We start from the raw sequence: 20,506 nt of genomic DNA, 5'->3' as shown, positions 1-20,506 counted from the left end.
TACATTCTCTTGATAAAACCAGGCCATGCAGATAATTTATATATTCATGCATAATATATACTCAAAATGAACAATTTATTAAGAAGAAATTATTTATGATACAGCCCTTCCCATCTACAGAATTGAGCAATACGCTCCACATACAATTGGCCCATTCACCTACAAAGCCCCCATTGCTTTGAAGGTAAATTTAAACACAGCAAGATCCCACATTTAGCAATGATATAGAAGATCTTGAAGAGAGGCACAAAATTCTGGAGTAACTTAGTGGGTCCGGCAGCATCTCTGGATTGAAGAAATGGGGGAACATAGAACATAGAAACATAGAAAATAGGTGCAGGAGGAGGCCATTCGGCCCTTTGAGCCAGTACCGCCATTCATTGTGATCATGGCTGATCGTCCCCTGTCAATAACCCGTGCGTGCCTTCTCCCCATATCCATTGATTCCACTAGCTCTTAGAGCTCTATCTAACTCTCTCTTAAATCCATCCAGTGACTTGGCCCCCACTGTCCTCTGTGGCAGGGAATTCCATAAATTCACAACTCTCTGGGTGAAAAAGTTTTTTCTCACCTCAGTCTTAAATGACCTCCCTTTATTCTAAGACTGTGGCCCCTGGTTCTGGACTCACCCAACATTGGGAACATTTTTCCTGCATCTAGCTTGTCCAGTCCTTTCATAATTCTATATGTTTTTATAAGATCCCCCCTTCTTCGATCTGAAGAAGGGTCTCGACCCAAAATGTCACCCATTCCTTCTATCCAGAGATGTTGCCTGTCCCACTGAGTTACTCCAGAATTTTGTGTCTATCTCTAGTGTAAGCCAGCAACTGCAGTTCCTTCCTATGGAAAGAAGACCTTAACCTATATTTGATGGTGTTGACTGCAGGGTATAAACACTTTCAGGATGCGACTAGTCCTGGCAGTGGTACAGCTGGGAGATCTGCTGCCTCACAGTGCCAGAGATCGAGTTCCATTCTGACCTCGGGTGCTGTGTGTGGAGTTTGTACGTTCTCCCTGTAACCGCATGGGTCTCCTCCCACATCCCAAAGACGTATGGGTTTGTAGGATAATTGACCTCCGTAAATTGCCTCTAGTGTGCAGGGAGTGGATGTAAAAGAGGGATAACATAGAACTAGTGCGAATGGGTGATCAATAATTGGTGTGGACTCAGTGAGCTGAAGAGCCTGTTGCTGTATCTTCCAATTCAATTCAATTCAAATCCAATCCAATCCAATCCACTTCCATTCCATTCAATTCAATTCAAGCATATTCACGCTTTGAATATTGCTGCGATACCATGGTATTTTCATAAATACCATTCTGATGAATCACAAATTTTGTAGGAAGGAACTGCAGATGCTGGTTTAACAAAGATAGACACAAAGTGCTGGAGTAATGCAACGGAACAGGCAGTATCTCTGGAGAGAAGGAATGGATGACATTTCGGGTCGAGACCAGTCTTCACTGGAGTGCAGCACTTCCTCAGGTACGGCACCAAGGTGTTGAGATTGTGGGATCAGGCTTACGGAGGGAGGATGTAAACCCTCAGCTCCCTGGGTTGGAGCGGGTATGTACTGGGCCCAAGTGGCCAATGATAGCGTGGAATAAAAAGTTTCCCCAGAACACACCACAAACTGAAGATGACAATGCCTAATGAAAGTGAATGCAAAATAAATAACAAAGCGCATCTGTTAATAAAAGCTCCTTTGCGTCTGCAATAAATGTTCATTTGGGCCTATAGCAACGTAGCTTCATCTGAAATAACGTGTAGATTAATTTAGAGATACAGCGCGGAAACAGGCCCTTCGGCCCACCAAATCTGTGCTGACCAGCGATCACACTAACACCATCCTATACACATTAGGGACACTTTTACAATTTTACCAAGCCAATTAACCTACAAACCTGTACGCTTTTTTAAGTGTGGTAGAAAACCGGAGCTCCTGGAGAAAACCCATGCAGATCACGGAGAAAACGTACAAAACTCCGTACAAACAACACCCGTAGCAAGGATCAAACCCGGGCCTCCGGCGCTGTAACGCAGCAACTCTACCGCTATGCCATGCTTTTTGAACATTTGAACATTGAGACTCAAAAAAAAAAAATAATAATAATATTCACATAGAAAATCTACAAGTCTTCAAATTTTTAAAATTTTCCATGTGTTCCTTAACATGAAAAAAATATATAGCTTTGTGCTCCGTTGACTTTGGACACCAGGGAATATTCAGCTTCTACACATATCACAGGCTCCTGTCCCTTTCAGGTGTATCTCCACACCGATAAAACCATCATTGCCTTCACGAGAAAGGTTATGCTCGACTGGGGACTTCATTTGCACTGCCTGTAAAGAAAGTAAGTGACCCATTTTGTAGTGTTTGCACCTCGCTCTAAACGCAGGAAGATCTGAATTAAAAGCACATCATTGCACATAATGAGGGGTTGGCCAAGCAAGCTGAGAGTGGGTAATAAAATGAATGATGCAAGCTTGCTGAGTGGCAGCAGCCTGAATAAGTAAGTCGATTATGTTTGTGCATGGTGTTTTTTTTGCCTACAATTAGACCTTCAGCAGTTATTATTGTACTGAGCTCCTGTACAATGGAGTAGTGATTCACTGGTTCGAACTGCACAGTGACTGCAAGTTGCAAAACAAGAGCAAGAAAAATAACGCAAGCTGCTGGAGGTCTTTAACATTCTGAATTGGTTCAAGAGAGGAGACAGAGAGAGGATATTTCACTTGTGCAGGGTGAAGTCCAAAGCCCGGAGTTCTATGATTGTCACTAATGAATACAACAGGGAGTTCAGGTGTAAAATCTTTACCCAGTGGATCTCGCCACTACAGGCAGTGGTTGCGGTGAACATCCATGCGGAAAATGGATAAAGATGAAGGAGAAGGGAGCCATAGGGCACTTTAGTGACATGCGAGAAGTTTGGTGGGAGAAGGCCTGGCTTGGACTGTTGACCCTTTCAAAGCTACAAACCTCAAGGCAAACAGGAAATAGATTTCTGCAGGTAGGAAGTCAATGAGAAAAGGTTTGGTCAATTGCAATTCCATGTAGAGGAGCGACAAGCAGCTGAGCTGTTCATTATAATTCTGTATGTGGTAGTGAAGAGAAAAGGTTATGGTCCACGGAGACTGTGTTGAGAGCAAAATGCAAAAAGATTTTCTCTATTGGCATTCCTGACAGTGACATGCAAAGTAAGGGATTTTTTTTTCCCATTGGAATTCTCATACAGGGGAATGAAGAGAGTGGGCTTTGTTCTATTGAGATACTTTGAATAGAAATAGATTTGTCCACTGGGACTTTATACAGGAGCCAATGGAGAAGAGGTTTGGTCCATTCAGATTCAATGATTTGATTACCATGTCTGGAGTACAATAACAATAATGTTTGATTATTTTACGCATGCAAACACCGACCATCATTAAGCTGTGACCTGCCTTAAAGTGAGCTCTCAGTGGTTTAACCTTGACTGCAACTTTCACTTTTTAGCAAGAGTGTTATATTTTCACGCAATAAAAAAAGAAACCGCAGATATGAAAATATGGCAAAGGTAGACAAAAATTGCTGGAGTAACTCAGTGGGTCAGCCAGCATCTCTGGAGAAAATGGATAGGTGACGTTTCTGCTCGGGACCCTTCTACAGATTGAAGGATGACTTGAGTCTGAAGAAGGGTCCCGACCTTAAACGTCACATATCCATGTTCTCCAGAGATACTGCCTGACTCACTGCATTTTTTGTCTATCATTGTCATATTTTCACACATGTCTTTCAGTTAGCCATCAGTAAACACCCAGAGGTCATATGGAATCAATGAAAAACTGCATAGATGTACATTTTGTTTTGCTCCTTTTCTATGTTAGAATATAAAATCAATATCACAACCAATTGACTGTGGTTTTAATGGAAGGGTCTCTGCTGGCAAGTTTTATTGTAATTTAGAGATACAACGCGGAAACAGGCCATTCGGCCCTACGGGTCTGTGCCAACCAACGATCACTCCGGACACTAACACTATCCTGCACGCTAGGGACAATTTATAATTCTTACCGAAGGCAATTAAGCTCCAAACCTATGTCTTTGGAGTGTGGGAGAAAACCGGAGCAACCGGAGAAAATTCACAAGGTCACAGGGAGAATGTATAAACTCCGTACAGACAGCACCCGTAGTCAGGATCGAACTGGGGTATCTGGCACTGTAAGGCAGCAACTCTACCACTGTGCTACCATGCTGCCCAGGTTTTGAGTGAGTGTCTTTGTGGGATTACATAAGTGTGTGGGAAGGACTACATAACTAGGTAGTATGGGCGAATCGCAAGTGGGGTGCTGTGTTGTTTATCCGGCCAGCCACGCCAGATGACTGAGGACAGTAGTTGTAGAGTTGTACCTGCAGCCGTGTGCTCTGCCAGGCTGCTGAGGCATTCAGTAGGAACGTACAACACCATCATTACCGTGAACGGGTCTTGTTCTGAGGGCGGTTGTTCGCAGGTTTTGCTGGGGGCTCTTGATAGCGTGTCAGCTATGTGCATGTCCTTGCCCTTTGTGTAGACTATACAATAGGTTAGTGTGGAGTAACCAATCTACATCCTCATTCTTTAAGGAACAAGGGCTCCCCGCTCTCATTATAGATGAGGCCCTCACTCATGTCTCCTCAGTACCCCACAGCTCTGCCCTTGCTCCCCCTGGTCGCAACAGAGACAGAATCCCCCTAGTCCTTACCATCTACCCCATCAGCTGTCACATACAACACATAATTCTCCAAAATTTCCGCCACCTCAAATGGGATCCCACCACTAGCCACCATTTTTCCCATCTCCTCCCCTTTCCGCCTTGTGCAGAGACCGATCCCCCCGCAACTCCTTGGTTATCTCATCCCTTCCCACCAAAACCACCTGCTCCCCAGGTACCTTCCCCTGCAACCGCATAAGATGCAACACCAGTCCCTATACCTCCTCTTCCTCCCTCGCCTCAGTCTCGGGACTACGACAGTCCCTTCAGGTGAGGCAGAGGTTCACTTGCACCTCCTCCAATCTCATCTGCTGTATCCGTTGTTCAAGATGTGGACTCTTATACATCGGCGAGACCAAACATAGACTGGGCGATCGTTTTGTGGAACACCTTTGCTCAGCCCTCTTGAAACTACCTGATCTCCCGGTTGCTGGACACTTTAATTCTCCTTCCCATTCCTCCACAGTGGTAAGAATATTGATTTCTCTCACTTCAGGTAGCCCTGGCATTCCATATCTCTCTCTATCCTTCCCCCACCTGTTGCACTAGCTTCTCATTTTCACCCTACAAGCTGCTAACAATGGCCTGTTTCCTTTATCATCCTTACTTTTTTTGAGTATCTTTCATTCGTTGTTCTTTATCTCTCCACATCATAGTCTATATCTCTCGTTTCCCTTATCCCTAACCAGTCTAAAGAAGGGTCTCGACCCGAAACGTCACCCATTCCTTTCTCTGTAACAGTCTGTAGTTTTAAAACTAACCGAGATATGTAGATTCCACCAATTCCTTTGAATGCACCCTAAAAGCTACTCTTTAGTCATTGCCTCACTTATTTACTGTGGCTCAGGATCAAACTTTATTTGGTAACCCTCATGAAAATTTTAAGGTAGACAAAAATACTGGAGAAACTCAGCGGGTGAGGCAGCATCTATGGAGCCTATCGGGTCGAGACCCTCCTTCAGACTGATAAGGGTCTGAATTTTATCAGACTGATACATTTTAAGGATTGTTTCCTTCTGTTCAAAGCACCACTTAAGCACTTGGGCCTAATCCCAAACTTCTGTTGGCTAATTTAAACTTATTCACGGGTTTCTGATTGAAGAAGTACTTTCCACCAGCATTCATTACTTTATATACCTCTATAAGATCATCCCTCTAGTTACTTCCTTTCAGGCTGAAAAAACAAATTGCCCAATACTTTCTTTATAATTAAAAGGAGCCTTTTTAAAAAGGTACTTCATCAATGTCATGAGCCTATTCTATTGTTGCAACTCAGCAAGAAAACCTCCACTCTGCCCTCACAAGTGACTAATACCAGACTTTTACACTCCACAGCTGGAACTCTGAAATTATTTTATGAACTAGATTGTGGAATCTAAAGCCCCCTTTCTAATGGGATTGTTCAATTTTGCCACTGTGTTCTTGCAAATGGAGTATAAAATGGCTAGAGACTCCAGGATCAAGAGAACCAGACCTGTTAGTCCAGATGTGGACTCTTATACATCGTCGAGACCAAAATGAAAGACTTGGCGATCGTTTCACTGAACACCTTCGCTCAGTCTGCCTGAACCTACCTGATCTCGCAGTTGCTAGTTTTAATTACCCTCCCCATTCCCACAAAGACCTTTCTGTCCTAGGTCTCCTCCATTGTCAGAGTGAGGCTAAACGCAAACTGGTGGAACAGCATTTTATATTTCGCTTTGGCAGTAGTATCAATGTTGATTTCTCTAACTTCAGGTAGCATTGGCAATCTCTCTCTCTCTCTATTCCTCCCCCACCCAAGTCGTACAAGCTTCTTGTTTTCACCCAACAAACAGCTGACAATGGCCTGTTTCCTTTACCATCGTAACTTTTTTGCACATCTTTCATTCATTGTTCTTTATCTCTCTACTTCACCGTCTACATCTCTCGTTTCCCTTATCCCTAACCTGTCTGAAGAAGGGTCTCGACGCAAAACGTCACCCATTCCTTCTCTCCAGAGATGCTGCCTGTCCCGCTGAGTTACTCCAGCTTTTTGTGTCTCACTAGGATCTTTGTTCCTTCTCTGCCGTTCAGATTATTGTCGTAGGCTAATTGTAACCTCAAATCTGTATTTTCATCAACATATTGTAACCTTTCACTGCTTATCGCTTCGATCGCCCCGACCCGGGGGCTTCGATCGCTGGCTACGGGAGCTTCAATCGCCCCAACGGATGGTTTGGAGAATAAAGAGGGAAGAAGATTAGACTTTATTGCCTTCCATCACAGTGAGGAATGTGGGGAATCCACTGTGGTGGATGTTTACGTTAACTTTTGTAATGAGGCGAGTCATATGCACGTCAGAGTACAACACATGTTTATTAAAGTCTACTCACAGTATACTTCTGCATAGTGTTACTGTACGCTGGCAACTAATCAGACTAATTACATAAGCAGCCTTCTGATAATATAAACTGCATAGTAGGTGGAGCTTCTACTAACAAGCACTACAATTGGTTAGTAAGAAGTAACCAATCTACAACTTTTATGTAGTGTTTAAGAAGGAGTATATATGCACTTCAACTCCCCCTCCCACTCCGTCTCCGACCTCTCTGTCCTGGGTCTCCTCCATGGCCACAGCGAGCAACACCGGAAATTGGAGGAACAGCACCTCATATTCCGCTTGGGGAGTCTGCATCCTGGGGGCATGAACATCGAATTCTCCCAATTCTGTTAGTCCTTGCTGTCTCCTCCCCTTCCTCAGACCCCCTGCTGTCTCCTCCCATCCCCCAGCCTTCGGGCTCCTCCTCCTTTTTCCTTTCTTGTCCCCGCCCCCCCCACCCCCAATCAGTCTGAAGAAGGTTTTCGGCCCGAAACGTTGCCTATTTCCTTCGCTCCATAGATGTTGCTGCACCCGCTGAGTTTCTCCAGCTTTTTTGTGTACCTACAACTTTTATGTAGTTGTGTGTCTTGTTGCTTTTTTTTAAGTATGGCTGTATGGTAATTCGAATATCACTGTACCTTAATTGGTACACGTGACAATAAAAAACCTTTGAAACCTGCAATAAACACTCAACAAACTGGTACCCTGGGGACAATGGTGCCGGAGTACCATTCCGTCTCTCCAGCGATGCTGCCTGCCCGCTGAGTTACTCCAGCTTTTAATGTCTATTTTGTGTTAGTCCCTGGGTTTGCCTGCATAACTTCATTAGGACAATGAATACAAGTCTAGTCTTTTCTCTCATTGTTCTATTTCTCACAATATGAGAGTCTTAATCATTGTATAATAACAATAATGTTACATTTTTTTACTGATGTAAAGTCCAATCGTGATCACTCAGAGTAGATACAAGGAACTGCAGATGATGGTTTACAACAAAAGACACAAAGTGCTGGAGTAACTCAGCGGGTCAGGCAGTATCTCTGGAGAACATTGTACAGAGGTGAATATCAGTCAGTCTTCTTCAGACTGTATTAAAAAGGTCCAAATAGGGTAACGGCTGGCATGGGAAGACCATGCAGGAGGAATGTTGGAGACGGGAGAAGGAGTTGCAATCTCTTCACCCTGAAGAAGGGTCCCAACCCGAAATGTCACCTATCCATGTTCTCCAGAGATGCTGCCTGATCCGCTGAGTTACTCCAGCACTTTGTGTCAGTATTACTCACAGTAAGGCTGTGACCTATTTAAAATTGAACTGTTTGACTTGCACTTTTTTCACCAACAAAAAACAATGATTCCAGTCTAATTCCCTGTGATTTTTCTTCTCTGTCTCTGCAATCTCTCGCACTTTCTCTCTCTGCGATCTCTCTTCCTCTGCACCTCTTTCTCTCTTGTTTCTTTGCATAAGAGGATTACTTAGGGTTGGGGTAGGGTGCTGTTGCTTGGACAATCAGGCAACATCCCTACTAAGTAGATAGATGTGGGCAAGCTGTATCTTTCACTCTTGGAAACGGGTATTCATAGTGTCCATTGATCACCAGTTCACACTAGTTCCATGATATCTCACTTTGTCAGCCACGTCCGACACACTGGGTGAAACTTACAGAGGCCAACTAACCTACAAACGTTGGAATGTGAGAGGAAACTGGAGCATTCAGTGGAATCTCACATGGTTGCAGGGAGAAGGTGCAAACTCCACACAGACTACACGCGAGGTCAGGATCGAACCAGGATTCCTGGCGCTGTGAGGCAGTCTGATTCTGTGCTCTTATCGGAGACACAGAGCAGATCAGGCAGCAGGAAAGAAACATATTGTCAGGTCTTTAGCTCTCTGTTAGAACTTTAAAATGTTACAGGCTTTAAGTAGGTAATGAGACAGAGGAAAGAGCAGAGGCAGAACGAATAGTATTATGGACGCAAGATCAGTTCAACTATTTCACAATATAACCATTTTTTTTAAACAGTGACTGCCGAGAAGTATATTTCCAATGGCAATTACAGTTTCTCTATGACTACTTTTGTCGGTTTACTTGTCCCATTACCATCAGTTGTACTCTTTAAATTACTACAGACCTTCCCTTTTATTTATTTTCTCCCTCTCCCTCTTTTCACTGCCTCTTTCTTCATGCCTGCTACATCAGAAACACGTTCCAGTTCTGACAAAGACGAGCAAGCTGAAACACTAGATGTATCTTTCTGCCGCCTGACCTGCTAATATCTCCACTGTTAGACTGTCAAGCAAACGCCAGTCCCAGTGTGTGTTTGAAGCCATTTTATAAAGAGAAGATATGCCAGAATGGTTGGTAGCATTATTGTGGCTGAGCAGACGTTAGAGACTTTAACAAAACAATAAACTGAAAGAAAATACACAGGTATTGTTAATTAATAATGCCCCTGAATCCATCACACATATTTTTTACAGCAGGGCTAGCAACGGCAAGAATGACAATGTGCAATTAATATCTGCACGCAATAACATTGGCGCCTGATAATAATCCTAGGAGACCAACAGCAGAAATGAGAGTCAAACCCATCGAATATCAGGTAATTAATCAAATGAAATAGCAAAGCTTGCAATGTTCAAATTCTGTAATGTGGTACACGAACCTCTGTGGTTATCATTGTAGAGGCGAACACCGTGTAATATTATGCTAACTGACAGCAAGATTAATTATTGTATACTGTATCATTTAATGATCCTCATTCTACGGAGCAGACACACTGCCCGTCCACACCCGCACATGGACTTGCTACGCAGCAAACGGACAGGCCATCCCTTAGCCTCACATGCTGTTGTGGCAAGATACATCTTCAAGGTCACTAGTGTTAACTTCACGTTGCACCTCCATCTAGTAGAAACAAGGGACTGCAGATTGGCGGCACGGTGGCGCAGCGGTAGAGTTGCTGCCTTACAGCACCAGAGACCCTGGTTCGATCCTGACCTCGGGTTCTGTCTGTATGGAGTTTGCAGGTTCCTCATGTGACCGCGTGGGTTTCCTCCCACATGCGCAAGTTTGGCCCCTGTAAATTGCCCCATAGTATGGGGCAATGTCCTCCCACATCCCGAGTTTGAAGGGAGTGGATGCGAAAGTGGAATAACATAGAACTAATGTGAACAGGTGATCGATGGTCGGCGTGGACTTGATGGGCCGAAGGGCCTATTTTCATGCAGTACGTTTCAAATCAATCAATGAAATACTTGAAATGTTAACTCTCTCCCACAAATATATCTTTTCCTTTATTTCTCCCACAAATGCTTATCCAGGTTTCCTTTACGTACATAATGCTATTTTCCTTAACTGTTCCTTGTGGAATAGAGTTCTATCCACTAACCACTCCCCAAGGACATAAACTCCCCAAGGACATAAATTTCTGCTGAGCGGACATGCCGGGATTTATCATGCCCAGTGTTGTGACAACATGTTTGACAAATTGGGACGTTGAACAACACAGCGCCTGAGAATAGCATTCAACCAGTGTGACCATGCCCGTTCTTTGAAAGACCAATCTAGTTCATCCAAATCCAATGCCCTACAAAATGTTCCTTAACATGCATTCTGATTGAATGGTTGAAAGATACAGCATGGAAACAGGCCCTTCAGCCCACGCCAACCATCAATCTCCCGTTCACCCTAGTTCTACGTTATCCAACTTCCTCATCCACTCCCGACACACTACGGGCGATTCATGAAGGTCAATGCTTCTCCAAACCTGCACTTCTCCGGGACGTAGGAGAAAACCAGAGGAAACTCACGCGGTCACAGGGAGAACGTGCAAACTCCACACAGACATACCCGAGGTCCCATATCCTTCTGAAAATCACTATTAAATCTTTTTTCCACCACCCTTACAGCACCACAAAACAGTTTTCCCTCATCCACCTTTCTGTATATTCTGCAAGGACTGGCATCTCCCAACAACAAAGTCAGTTTCTTACCTGTTACTCTAAAATTGCAGATGGACACAAAATGCTGGAGTAACCCAGTGGGCCAGGCAGCATCTCTGGATAGAAAGGGTGCCATTTTGGGTCGAGACCCTTCTGCAGACTGAAATCAGACTCCGTTTGAAGAAGGGTCATGACCCGAAGCGTCACCCAGTCCTTCTATCCAGAGATGCTGCCTGTCTCACTTAGTAACTCCAGCATTTAAGAAGGAACTGCAGATGCTGGAAAATCAAAGGTAGACAAAAATGCTGGAGAATGCTGGAAACGTTGCCTATTTCCTTCGCTCCATAGATGCTGCTGCACCCGCTGAGTTTCTCCAGCATTTTTGTCTACCTTCTAGTAACCCCAGCATTTTGTGTCTATCTTCGATGTAAACTGCATCTGCAGTTCCTTCCTACACTCAAACACTGCAAACTGCTTAAACAGAGTATATATTGACAAAGAACAGTCTACTGAAAGAGCAGATGTGACCAACTTAAAGTCATTTTTCCCAGTAAAAACAGGACAATAAGTGGAGGCTATGATTACAAATAAATTCCATGCAGAAAACTAATCTCAGTCATTTAAAGCAGTGTGGTACCAAGCTTGATAGAATATTACCCAATCAACTGAGATTTTTTTGTTTCCTTTTCGCCTCCAGCCTTTGTCATTTACTCAACCCATCTGCCAATGCCCCGTGCATCCATCCATCACTTGCCAAGCGGTCACATCATTATCTCTCTTTTCCTGCTTTCACATCCCCCCTTATTCCAATCAGTCTGACCCGAAATGTCATCTGTCCGTTCCTTCCACCGATGCCGCCTGACCCACGGAGTTCATCCAGCACATTGTGTTTTGCTCAAGATTCCAGCATTCTGCAGTTCCTTGAGCACCCAATCGTAGGGAGGCACGGTAATGCAGCAGTAGAGTTGCTGCCTTACAGCGCCAGAGGCCCAGGTTCGATCTTGACTACGGGTGCTTGTTTGTACGGAGTTTTTAATGTTCTCCCTGTGAACCGTTTCGGTTTTCCCCGGGTGCTCCGGTTTTCTCCCATCCTCCGAAGATGTACAGGTTTGTAGGTTAATTGGCTTGGTAAAATTGTAAATTGGCCCTAGCTACGCTTGGCCAGGCCGACCCTACAATCCGCCATGACAACGGACCTTCATGGTCAGATCAAGATCCCTGCACTTATAACAACTGGGACTTGAAAATGGCGCCAAACTGGCGATTCTCTATACTGCCTCAGTGTACTGCTATTATACATGTATTGTATCTGAGATGCTTGTCTAATATGTATACAGTGATACTTGTACTGAACTGTATACAAAATGAATTTCACTGCACCTCCGCACATGTGACAAATAAAGTACCGTACACACAGCACCAGATTCAGGATCAGCCTCTTCCCCTCTGTTATCAGATTGCTGAATGGTCCTCCCACAAACTAGGTTGTTGTCCCGTTCTTCCAACCTACCTCACTGCGGACCATGCAATTTAAAAAATCTCCACTTTCCCAGTAACTACAACCCTGTAATGCTATAACACTATATTCTGCACACTGTTATTTTTCTCTTAGCACAACCCATTGTACTTGTATATGGCTTGATTGTACTCATGTACAGTATGATTTAATTTGCCTGTGACTGAATAGCAATTCAAACAAAGCCTTTCACTGTTTCAAGATACCTGTGACAATAATAAAGAATACAGTACAATATAATGTTAAACAGCTGCTAAGTCTTCCATTACTCTTCTTTGATCTAAGGAGAAACTGTCCCAACCTCTTCACATTAAGTATAGACACAGACGTAATAACAGCAAAAAGTTTTCCTTTACACATTTATGTGACGATTTACCTTAAAAGTGTACTTTAACAAAAAAGAACACTAATCTGCTACCAAATGAAAAATTTGATGACAATCTCTCCACAGGCTTCTTCCAGCAACTCACCTGAATGCTCATTCACCCTCGAGCCTTTGACTGCGGCGGGGGAAATCACAGGTGAATGAGATCTCACATGAAGTGTGACAATTTGCATTACGCAGCTGGACTGCTTCTGTTGTGGCAATGACTTGTAAAAGAGCAATCAGTCGGTACTCACATGATGGCAGCCACTGGCTTTCCAATGTGCGGCGAGGTGCAACCAAGGATCTCGCCCGGTGACAGCGGCTTGCACTGAGGGACACACACGTCATATTCCAATCGCAACTCCTGGCTGGTGGACTGGGCGAGGAGTTGGCGGGAGAGGGAGAGAAAGCCAAAGACACATTAAGAGGCGGCAGTCGGGAATAAACAGTACGAGAGAAAAATCAGCCAGAGAAAGACATAAAGTACAGTCAAACCTCATTAGCTCCTTCCCGCTGGGAGCAACTAAATATGGGCCATCAATGCCAACCCCCACAACACCCAGAGACTGTTTCCAACATCACACCAGCCATTCCCTAAATTTTACAGCCAATTAGATAGTAATTCTTTTCTTCACCCTTCAGCAATGCATTGCTTAATGATTATTACAGTGGGAGGACTTTTCCTTTAATAAACCTGCTGTTGATTGCAACGCAGGGATCCCGCTCTGTATTTAAGAAACTATAAACATGGGAAAGCCAGCTGGGCTTTTATTTGACTTGAGGAAATGAGAGACACGAAGAGGGGAGAAGACTACCCGCCAGTTTTCACCAGTGGGTTGGTGGTGGCGGAGAGAGGGAGCAGCTTCAAAATATTGGGTGTTAACATGTTGGATGACCTGTCCTGGACCCAGCACATAGATGCGGTCACAAGTAGGGTGAACCAACGCCTTAGAAGCTGCCAGAGATTTGACACCGATTTGACTATTCACAGAATACTCAAGGGCTTGGATGGAGTGGATGTGGAGAGGATGTTTCCACTAGTGGGCGAGTCTAGGACTAGAGGTCATAGCCTCAGAATTAAAGGAGGTTCTTTTAGGAAGGGGATGAAGAGAAATGTCTTTAATCAGAGGGTGGTGAATCTGTGGAATTCTTTGCCACAGAAGGTTGTGGAGGCCAAGTCAGTGGATATTTTGAAGGCAGAGATAGATTCTTGATTAGTACAGGTTTCAGGGGTTATGGGGAGAAGACAGGATAATGGGGTTATGAGGGAGAGATAGATCAGCCATGATTGAATGGAGGAGTAGACTTGATGGGCCGAATGGCCTGATTCTACTCCTATCCCTTATGACCAAGAAGTCTAATAAACCTCTGCAGATGTGCTGTTGAAAGTATCCTGATTAGTTGCATCAAGGCCTGTTACAACAATTCCAACATACAGGGTCGCAAGAGGCTGCACAGAATGGTGGACTCAGCCCAGTCCATCATGGGCACATCCCACCCCACCATCAAAGGATGGGATCCCTGGGGGATTTCCGGGACCACTGGGCACCGCGGAGGTGGAATGTATTCTTAATAAGGATGGTAAAATAGTTATTTAATGTTCAGTATTAAGAATATTTATTTTACTTAAATTACAGTGGTGGATTTGTCTGTAATGTTTTGTAAATAATTGATTACATTTATTTTTGGTTAAAAAAACCCACCAAAAGCATCTACACCTTCAGCCTCGAGGAGGTGGCGTCTATCATCAAGGATCCCCACTATCTGGGCCGTGCCTTCTTCTCACATCTACCATCGTTCAGGAAGTCCAAAAGCCTGAAGTCCCAAGTCACCAGGTTCAGGAACAGCTACTTTCCTACAAACATCAGACTCTTGCCCAACAAACAACCTTAATCCTACCTCAGAAACGGAACACTATGGACCACGTCCTACACTGCCATGCAGTTAGTTTATAATTGCTCCTTTGCACTAATGCTCATGGAGTAAGCGATTCAGGGAAAGAGTTTCATACTCTTTCCTTTCACTGCCTTGGATCATTTATGTGTAGTTTATCAATAATATATTCTTCTGTTGTCTGAATATACATGCCTGCAATGCTGCTTCAAGCAAGATTTTTCATTCTGCCTGTACTCACTGTACTTGCTCGTAAAATGTATTTCTTTCCAACAGAATGCTAGCAAGTCATGTCATTGTAACTTGACATTGTCTCTACCTGAGCTCTCTGCTGACCAGTATGTAATGTGAGTCGACTACAACCTGTAGACTGATCACTACAACCTCCTACAGCAACATTTAAGAGGCATTTAGAGTGGCAATCTAAAAGAAAACATAAAACAGCAGATAAAACATAGTACAGAAGAGTTACATGCCCTTCGGCCCATCAAGTCCAAACCAATCATGATGCGAGGTTAAACTAATCACCTCTGCCTGCACGTGATCCATATCCCTTCAATCATTTGGTAGTTTTAGAGATACAGCGCAATACAGGCCCTTCGGCCCACCGGGTCCGCTCCTACCAGCATACCCCGCATACTAACACTATCCTACACACACTGGGGACAGTTTTTACATTTACCAAGCCAATTAACCTACAAACATGTACGTCTTTGGAGTGTGGGAGGAAACCGAAGATCTCGGAGAAAACCCACGCAGATCACGGGGAGAACGTACAAACTCCATACAAACAGCACCCATAGTCGGGATCGAACCCGGGTCTCCGGCGCTGTAAGGCAGCAACTCTACCGCTGCCCTAACTGCGCCACCCCTGAATAGAATGGTCTCAACGTGGAGAAGGCAGGAAAAGAAGGTTGAGAGGGAAAGATAGATCAGCCATAATTAAAAGGCAGAGTAGACTCGCTGGGCCTCATGGCCTAATTCTGCTCCAAGGTAGTTATGAACTTATTCCCGGTGCATTCATAAGGGATCGGAGTAGAATTAGGCCATTTGGCCCATCAAGTCTACTCCGCCAGCCAATCATGGCTGATCTATCTCTCCCACCTAACTCCATTCTCTGCATTCTCTCCATAACCTCTGACACCCTGGTCACCTGCAGGGAATGCGGGGATATGGATTATGTGCAGGCAGGTGTATTAGTGTGAACTGGCAGCAAGCAGGGTGGGCACAGACATTGTGGGCTGAGGGGGCTTTGACTTGACTCCAGCTTGGGGGCCAGAAGGTTGTGTATTGACTTCCCACGCCAGTGATTTTGAGATAAGATTCTGGCCGATACTGTGAAGAGAATGTTGTGGTTGGAAAATCTGTCTTTCAGGTGAAACTTTAAACTTTAAACCTATGACTGTCTGCCATCTCTGTTGGCATAAAGATTCTTGTCGCACTGTAACAGGGAAGAAGTTCTCCTCGGAGTATTGAGAAACATAAAACACTCATCCAAAATCAATAAAAACCCTTTATCTGTTCATTTATTTTCATGGACGTTTGTGACATCTTGCTGTGTGCAAATTGAGAGCCGTGTTTGCTACAAAACAGTGTCGATGCTTTCACCGTACTACATTGTAATAATGTGTTAGTGAACAGCACACTTTCCTGAAGGCTTTTGCTATCAGGGATGAGGGAAGACGTTGCCCAGGTCCCTACTTCTGACTGCAATCTGACGGCAACAGTCAAAGTGCGGTTGGGAACATCATCTGAGGCTAAGGTCACTCGACCTTCCACTGATGGGGCACTGACCAGAAACATCAGATGCTTCCCATCCTCTCTGCAGAGGTTTTTCACCAGAGACAGAGATGAAAGCAACAATGAATGGGGAAGGGCAAGGGGCTTCATCCAAGGCAGGGAGACAAGTGGCTAGAGAGCATAGAACTCAGAGCAGTGCGGCACAGGAACAGGCCATTCGGCCCACAATGTCCGTGCTGAACATGATGCCAAGGTAAACTAATCTTCTCTGCATGCACGTAATCCATATTCCTCATCCCTGCATAACAGCGCCTATCTAAAAGCCTCTTTAACTCTGCGGCACAGCAGTATAGTTGCTCCCTAGAGACCCGGGTTTGATCCTGACAACAGGTGCTGCTTGTGTGGAGGTTGTACGTTCTCCCCGTGACCCGCGTGGGTTTTTTCCGGGATCTCCAGTTTCCTCCAAAGACGTACAGGTATGCAGATTAATTGGCTTGGCATAATTGTAAATTGTCCCTTGTGTGTGTAGGACAGTGTTAGCGTGCGGGGATCGCTGGTCAGCACGGGCTCAGTGGGCCGAAGGGCATGTTTCCACGCTGCATCTCTAAACTAAACTATACTATAAACTACAATCACATTCGCCTCCACCACCACATCATTTGCCGATCCCTTTCATGCCACCTGAAGCTTGTTTGAACAAAGGCCACTGCGAGAGGGAAAAGTAGAATACACTTCTCCTCTTCCACTACTCTGGTGAGGAAGTCAAAATGTTCAAAAGTGAGATATCATTGATTGATTGAATGATTGATTGAATGCCAATTCCACACCAACCATTGATCAACCCAGCAGTATGAACATTGACTTTGCTGACTTCAAATAGCCCTCGCTTTCCCTCTCTCTCTCTCTCTCCATCACCTCCTCCTTCCCAGTTCTCCCACCAGTCTTACTCTCCAACTACATTCTATCTCTGTCCCGCCCACTCGCCTGACATCAGTCTGACGAAGGGTCTCGACCCGAAACGTCACCCATTCCTTCTCTCCAGAGATGCTGCCTGTCCCCGCTGAGTTACTCCAGCATTTTGTGTCTACCAACCATTGATCACCTGCTATTCCCCTTTCACTCCCTACACACACATGCGGCAAATATCAGAGGTCAATTAACCTACAAACCCGCATGTCTTTGGGATGTGGGAGGAAACTGGAGTACCTGGAGGAAGCCCACACAGTAATAGCGAGTAATAGCATGCAAACTCCACACAGAGAGCACCCGAGGTCAGGATTGAACCCGGGTCTCTGTCACTGTGAGACAGTGGCTCTACCAGTTGCACCACTGTGCTTCTATTAGACAACCCTGGTAGTGGGACAGAATTACAAAGTAAGCAATAATGTCACTCTAACAGCCACTGCTACAGCGTTCGCTGATAAACCTAAGCCTACTCATCATCAGTGGGGTAACCTCCAAATTATCACCTGTCAAATGAAGCGTGAAAATAATGGACTTCATGAAGATACAAAGCAGGCAGCTGATAAATGCCTAACATCACCAAGAGAGTTTTGAGTAATATTCATTCAGCTCTCCCAGTTTCCATTCAATAAGGTCAGTTTAAACTTGTCTAGGCAATCTATCAGCCTGTCTTGTGTGAAGTGCTGGATAGCTGTGGTTCTGGCATTCAAAGGAGGAGCAGCCTCGACTCCAGCCACCCGGCCTCCTGCCACGGTTCAGCAGCAACTCTACATCAGCGCACTGGAACAAACGGAATAAATATTTGTCGCAATTATTGCACACACCACTGCTGCATTCTTATGATGACAAAGGCAGAGGCTTCACTTGGAACCATTTCTGAAAACGAGCAGCACAGGCTCACTCTCTGTAATGACCAGCTGACCTCCAACACATCCAGAGGGCGAGCATTTCAAGTGTACTCCAGCAAACGTCTTTGGATCAAAATGCCTCTGAGAGTTCAGCAGGAATAAAAAAAAGGCCAAGGGAAAAATAGAGGCAGAATAAAGCAAGAGTCGCAAGGGTGGGAGATTGCAACCTTGCTTCGACGAATGCAATCAACCTGGTGTGCACAATCAAATAAGATCAAATAGAACAAGTTGTCCTTCAAGTTTAGGCTGTGCACGCCATACACAAGAAGAAGAAGAAGCAAGGAACGTCCTTAATATTATGGAATGATTTAATACATAGATATCTACACACCTGGAGAAACTCCGCGGGTGAGGACATTTGGTGGCGCTGTTGATGGCTGCCTCCGCCTGCAGTCTGTGTCTTTTTATCTTTTTTTATTTTTAGTATGTTTAAAGTATGTTTTGTTTTAGTATTTTATGTGGGGGAGGGGGAAACCGTCCTTCAGTCACTTCCTGGCGACAATGCGATTATTATCCGAGTCGAGCCCTCACCCCCCTCCTCGCAGCCTACCAACTGGCGTGACCTTTCCTGCCGGGACCAGCCCAGAGCTTCAGCAGCGGCGGCGCAGCGCTGGATACGTCCCGGAGAAGGCGATGTCTCATCTGGGATCGCCGTTTGGAGCTCCGGAATGTTGGGCCTGCTGCATCGACATCGCGGAGTTGTGGATCGCGGAGCTCCCAATGCGGGCGGCGCTGACCAACATTGCGGAGTCCTGGGACCCTTTGCCGGGGGCCGCCAACGTTGAATCTCCACCCACCTCGGCCTGTGGACTTTGGGAGCCGCGGACTCCGGTGGGAGGTGTCCGATTCAGAAGTCCAGGCCGCTGAGGATGTTCTTCTGCCTGACGTTGGGGTTCCATCATTCCCGGCAAGAGGGCCTGAACATCGGGCCGCCTGTAGCGGCGACTGCGGTGGGCTCGGGAGGCCACGACCACGGGTGAACATCGGGGAACATCAGCGAGGAGGTTGACTGGACTTTGGTTCCTTCCCTCACAGAGGGGAACTTTGGTGCCACTGTGGGGATGTTTGTGTTCTGGACTATCTTGTGCAGTGTTTTGGGTTCTTTTATTCGTATGACTGTGTGGGAAATAGCATTTCGTTGTCTCTTACTTGAAGACAATGACAATAAAATTGAATCAAATCAAGCATCTATGGAGAGAAGGAATTGGCGATGTTTTGGGTCGAGACTCTTCATCAGACCCACAATGTGCTGGAAAACCCTGGTCTCGGCCCAAAACGTCGCCAATTCCTTCTCTCCTTAGCTGCTGCCTCACCCGCTGAGTTTCTCCAGCATTTTATGTCTACCTTCGATATCCACACACCATTGGTTGACTGATTGAAACCTGCAGCATGGAAACAGGCCCTTCGGCCCACCAAGTCTACGCCAACTATCACTCACTCATTCACACTCGTTATATGTTAACTCGCTTTTTCATCCACTCCCTACGCACGCGTGGAAACTTACAGAGGCCAAGTAACCTACAAACCCGCACGCCTTTGGAATGTAGGGGGAAACTGGAACATCTAGAGGAAACCTAGAATGTGCAAACTCCGCAGAGATAGCACCTGAGGTCAGGATTAAACCCGGGTCTCGGGCGCTGTGTGGCAGTAGCTCTACCAGGGCCACTGTGCTGCCCCTATAACTGTGAGGCAGGCTAAATCCAGTGGCCATAGAAAAAATATAGTCATAGGGCACGGACAAAGGCCCTTCAGCCCAACTTGTACATGCTGACCGAAATGTCCATCTAAACTAGATCCATTTGCCTGGATATCTCGCTAAAGCTTCCCACCCATGTATGGTCATGAATAAATCCAGTCAGGAATTTGGGAGAAATATCTTAGCTTAAGTTTGAGATTCAGCGTAGAAACAGGCCCTTCGGCCCACCAAGTCCGTGCGACCATTGACATCCGTATAATAGTTCTATGACCTACATGCTAGAGGCAATTTACAGAGGCTAATTAACCGACAAACCTGCATATCTTTGGGATGTGGGTGGAAACCAAAGCACCCGGAGAAACCGGCGCAGTCACAGGGAGAACGTGCAAACTCTGTACAGACAGCACTCG

At 45.3% G+C, this 20,506-nt stretch overlaps 1 protein-coding gene across 3 annotated transcripts in view; it reads right to left on the bottom strand.

Annotated features, from left to right (window-relative positions):
• The window catches only part of dph1 (diphthamide biosynthesis 1), a 650,424-nt gene that overhangs the window by 298,318 nt on the left and 331,600 nt on the right, over window positions 1-20,506 (bottom strand). For all 3 annotated transcript variants that reach the window (XM_055657653.1, XM_055657652.1, XM_055657651.1), the window contains exon 6: window positions 13,151-13,272. In XM_055657653.1, coding sequence (XP_055513628.1) covers window positions 13,151-13,272 — 122 coding nt within the window. The remainder of the gene's footprint in view (window positions 1-13,150; window positions 13,273-20,506) is intronic.

Source organism: Leucoraja erinacea, chromosome 28 (assembly GCF_028641065.1).
Source record: "Leucoraja erinacea ecotype New England chromosome 28, Leri_hhj_1, whole genome shotgun sequence".
NCBI lineage: Eukaryota > Metazoa > Chordata > Chondrichthyes > Rajiformes > Rajidae > Leucoraja > Leucoraja erinaceus.
This window is presented reverse-complemented; position numbering and strand designations above follow the sequence as displayed.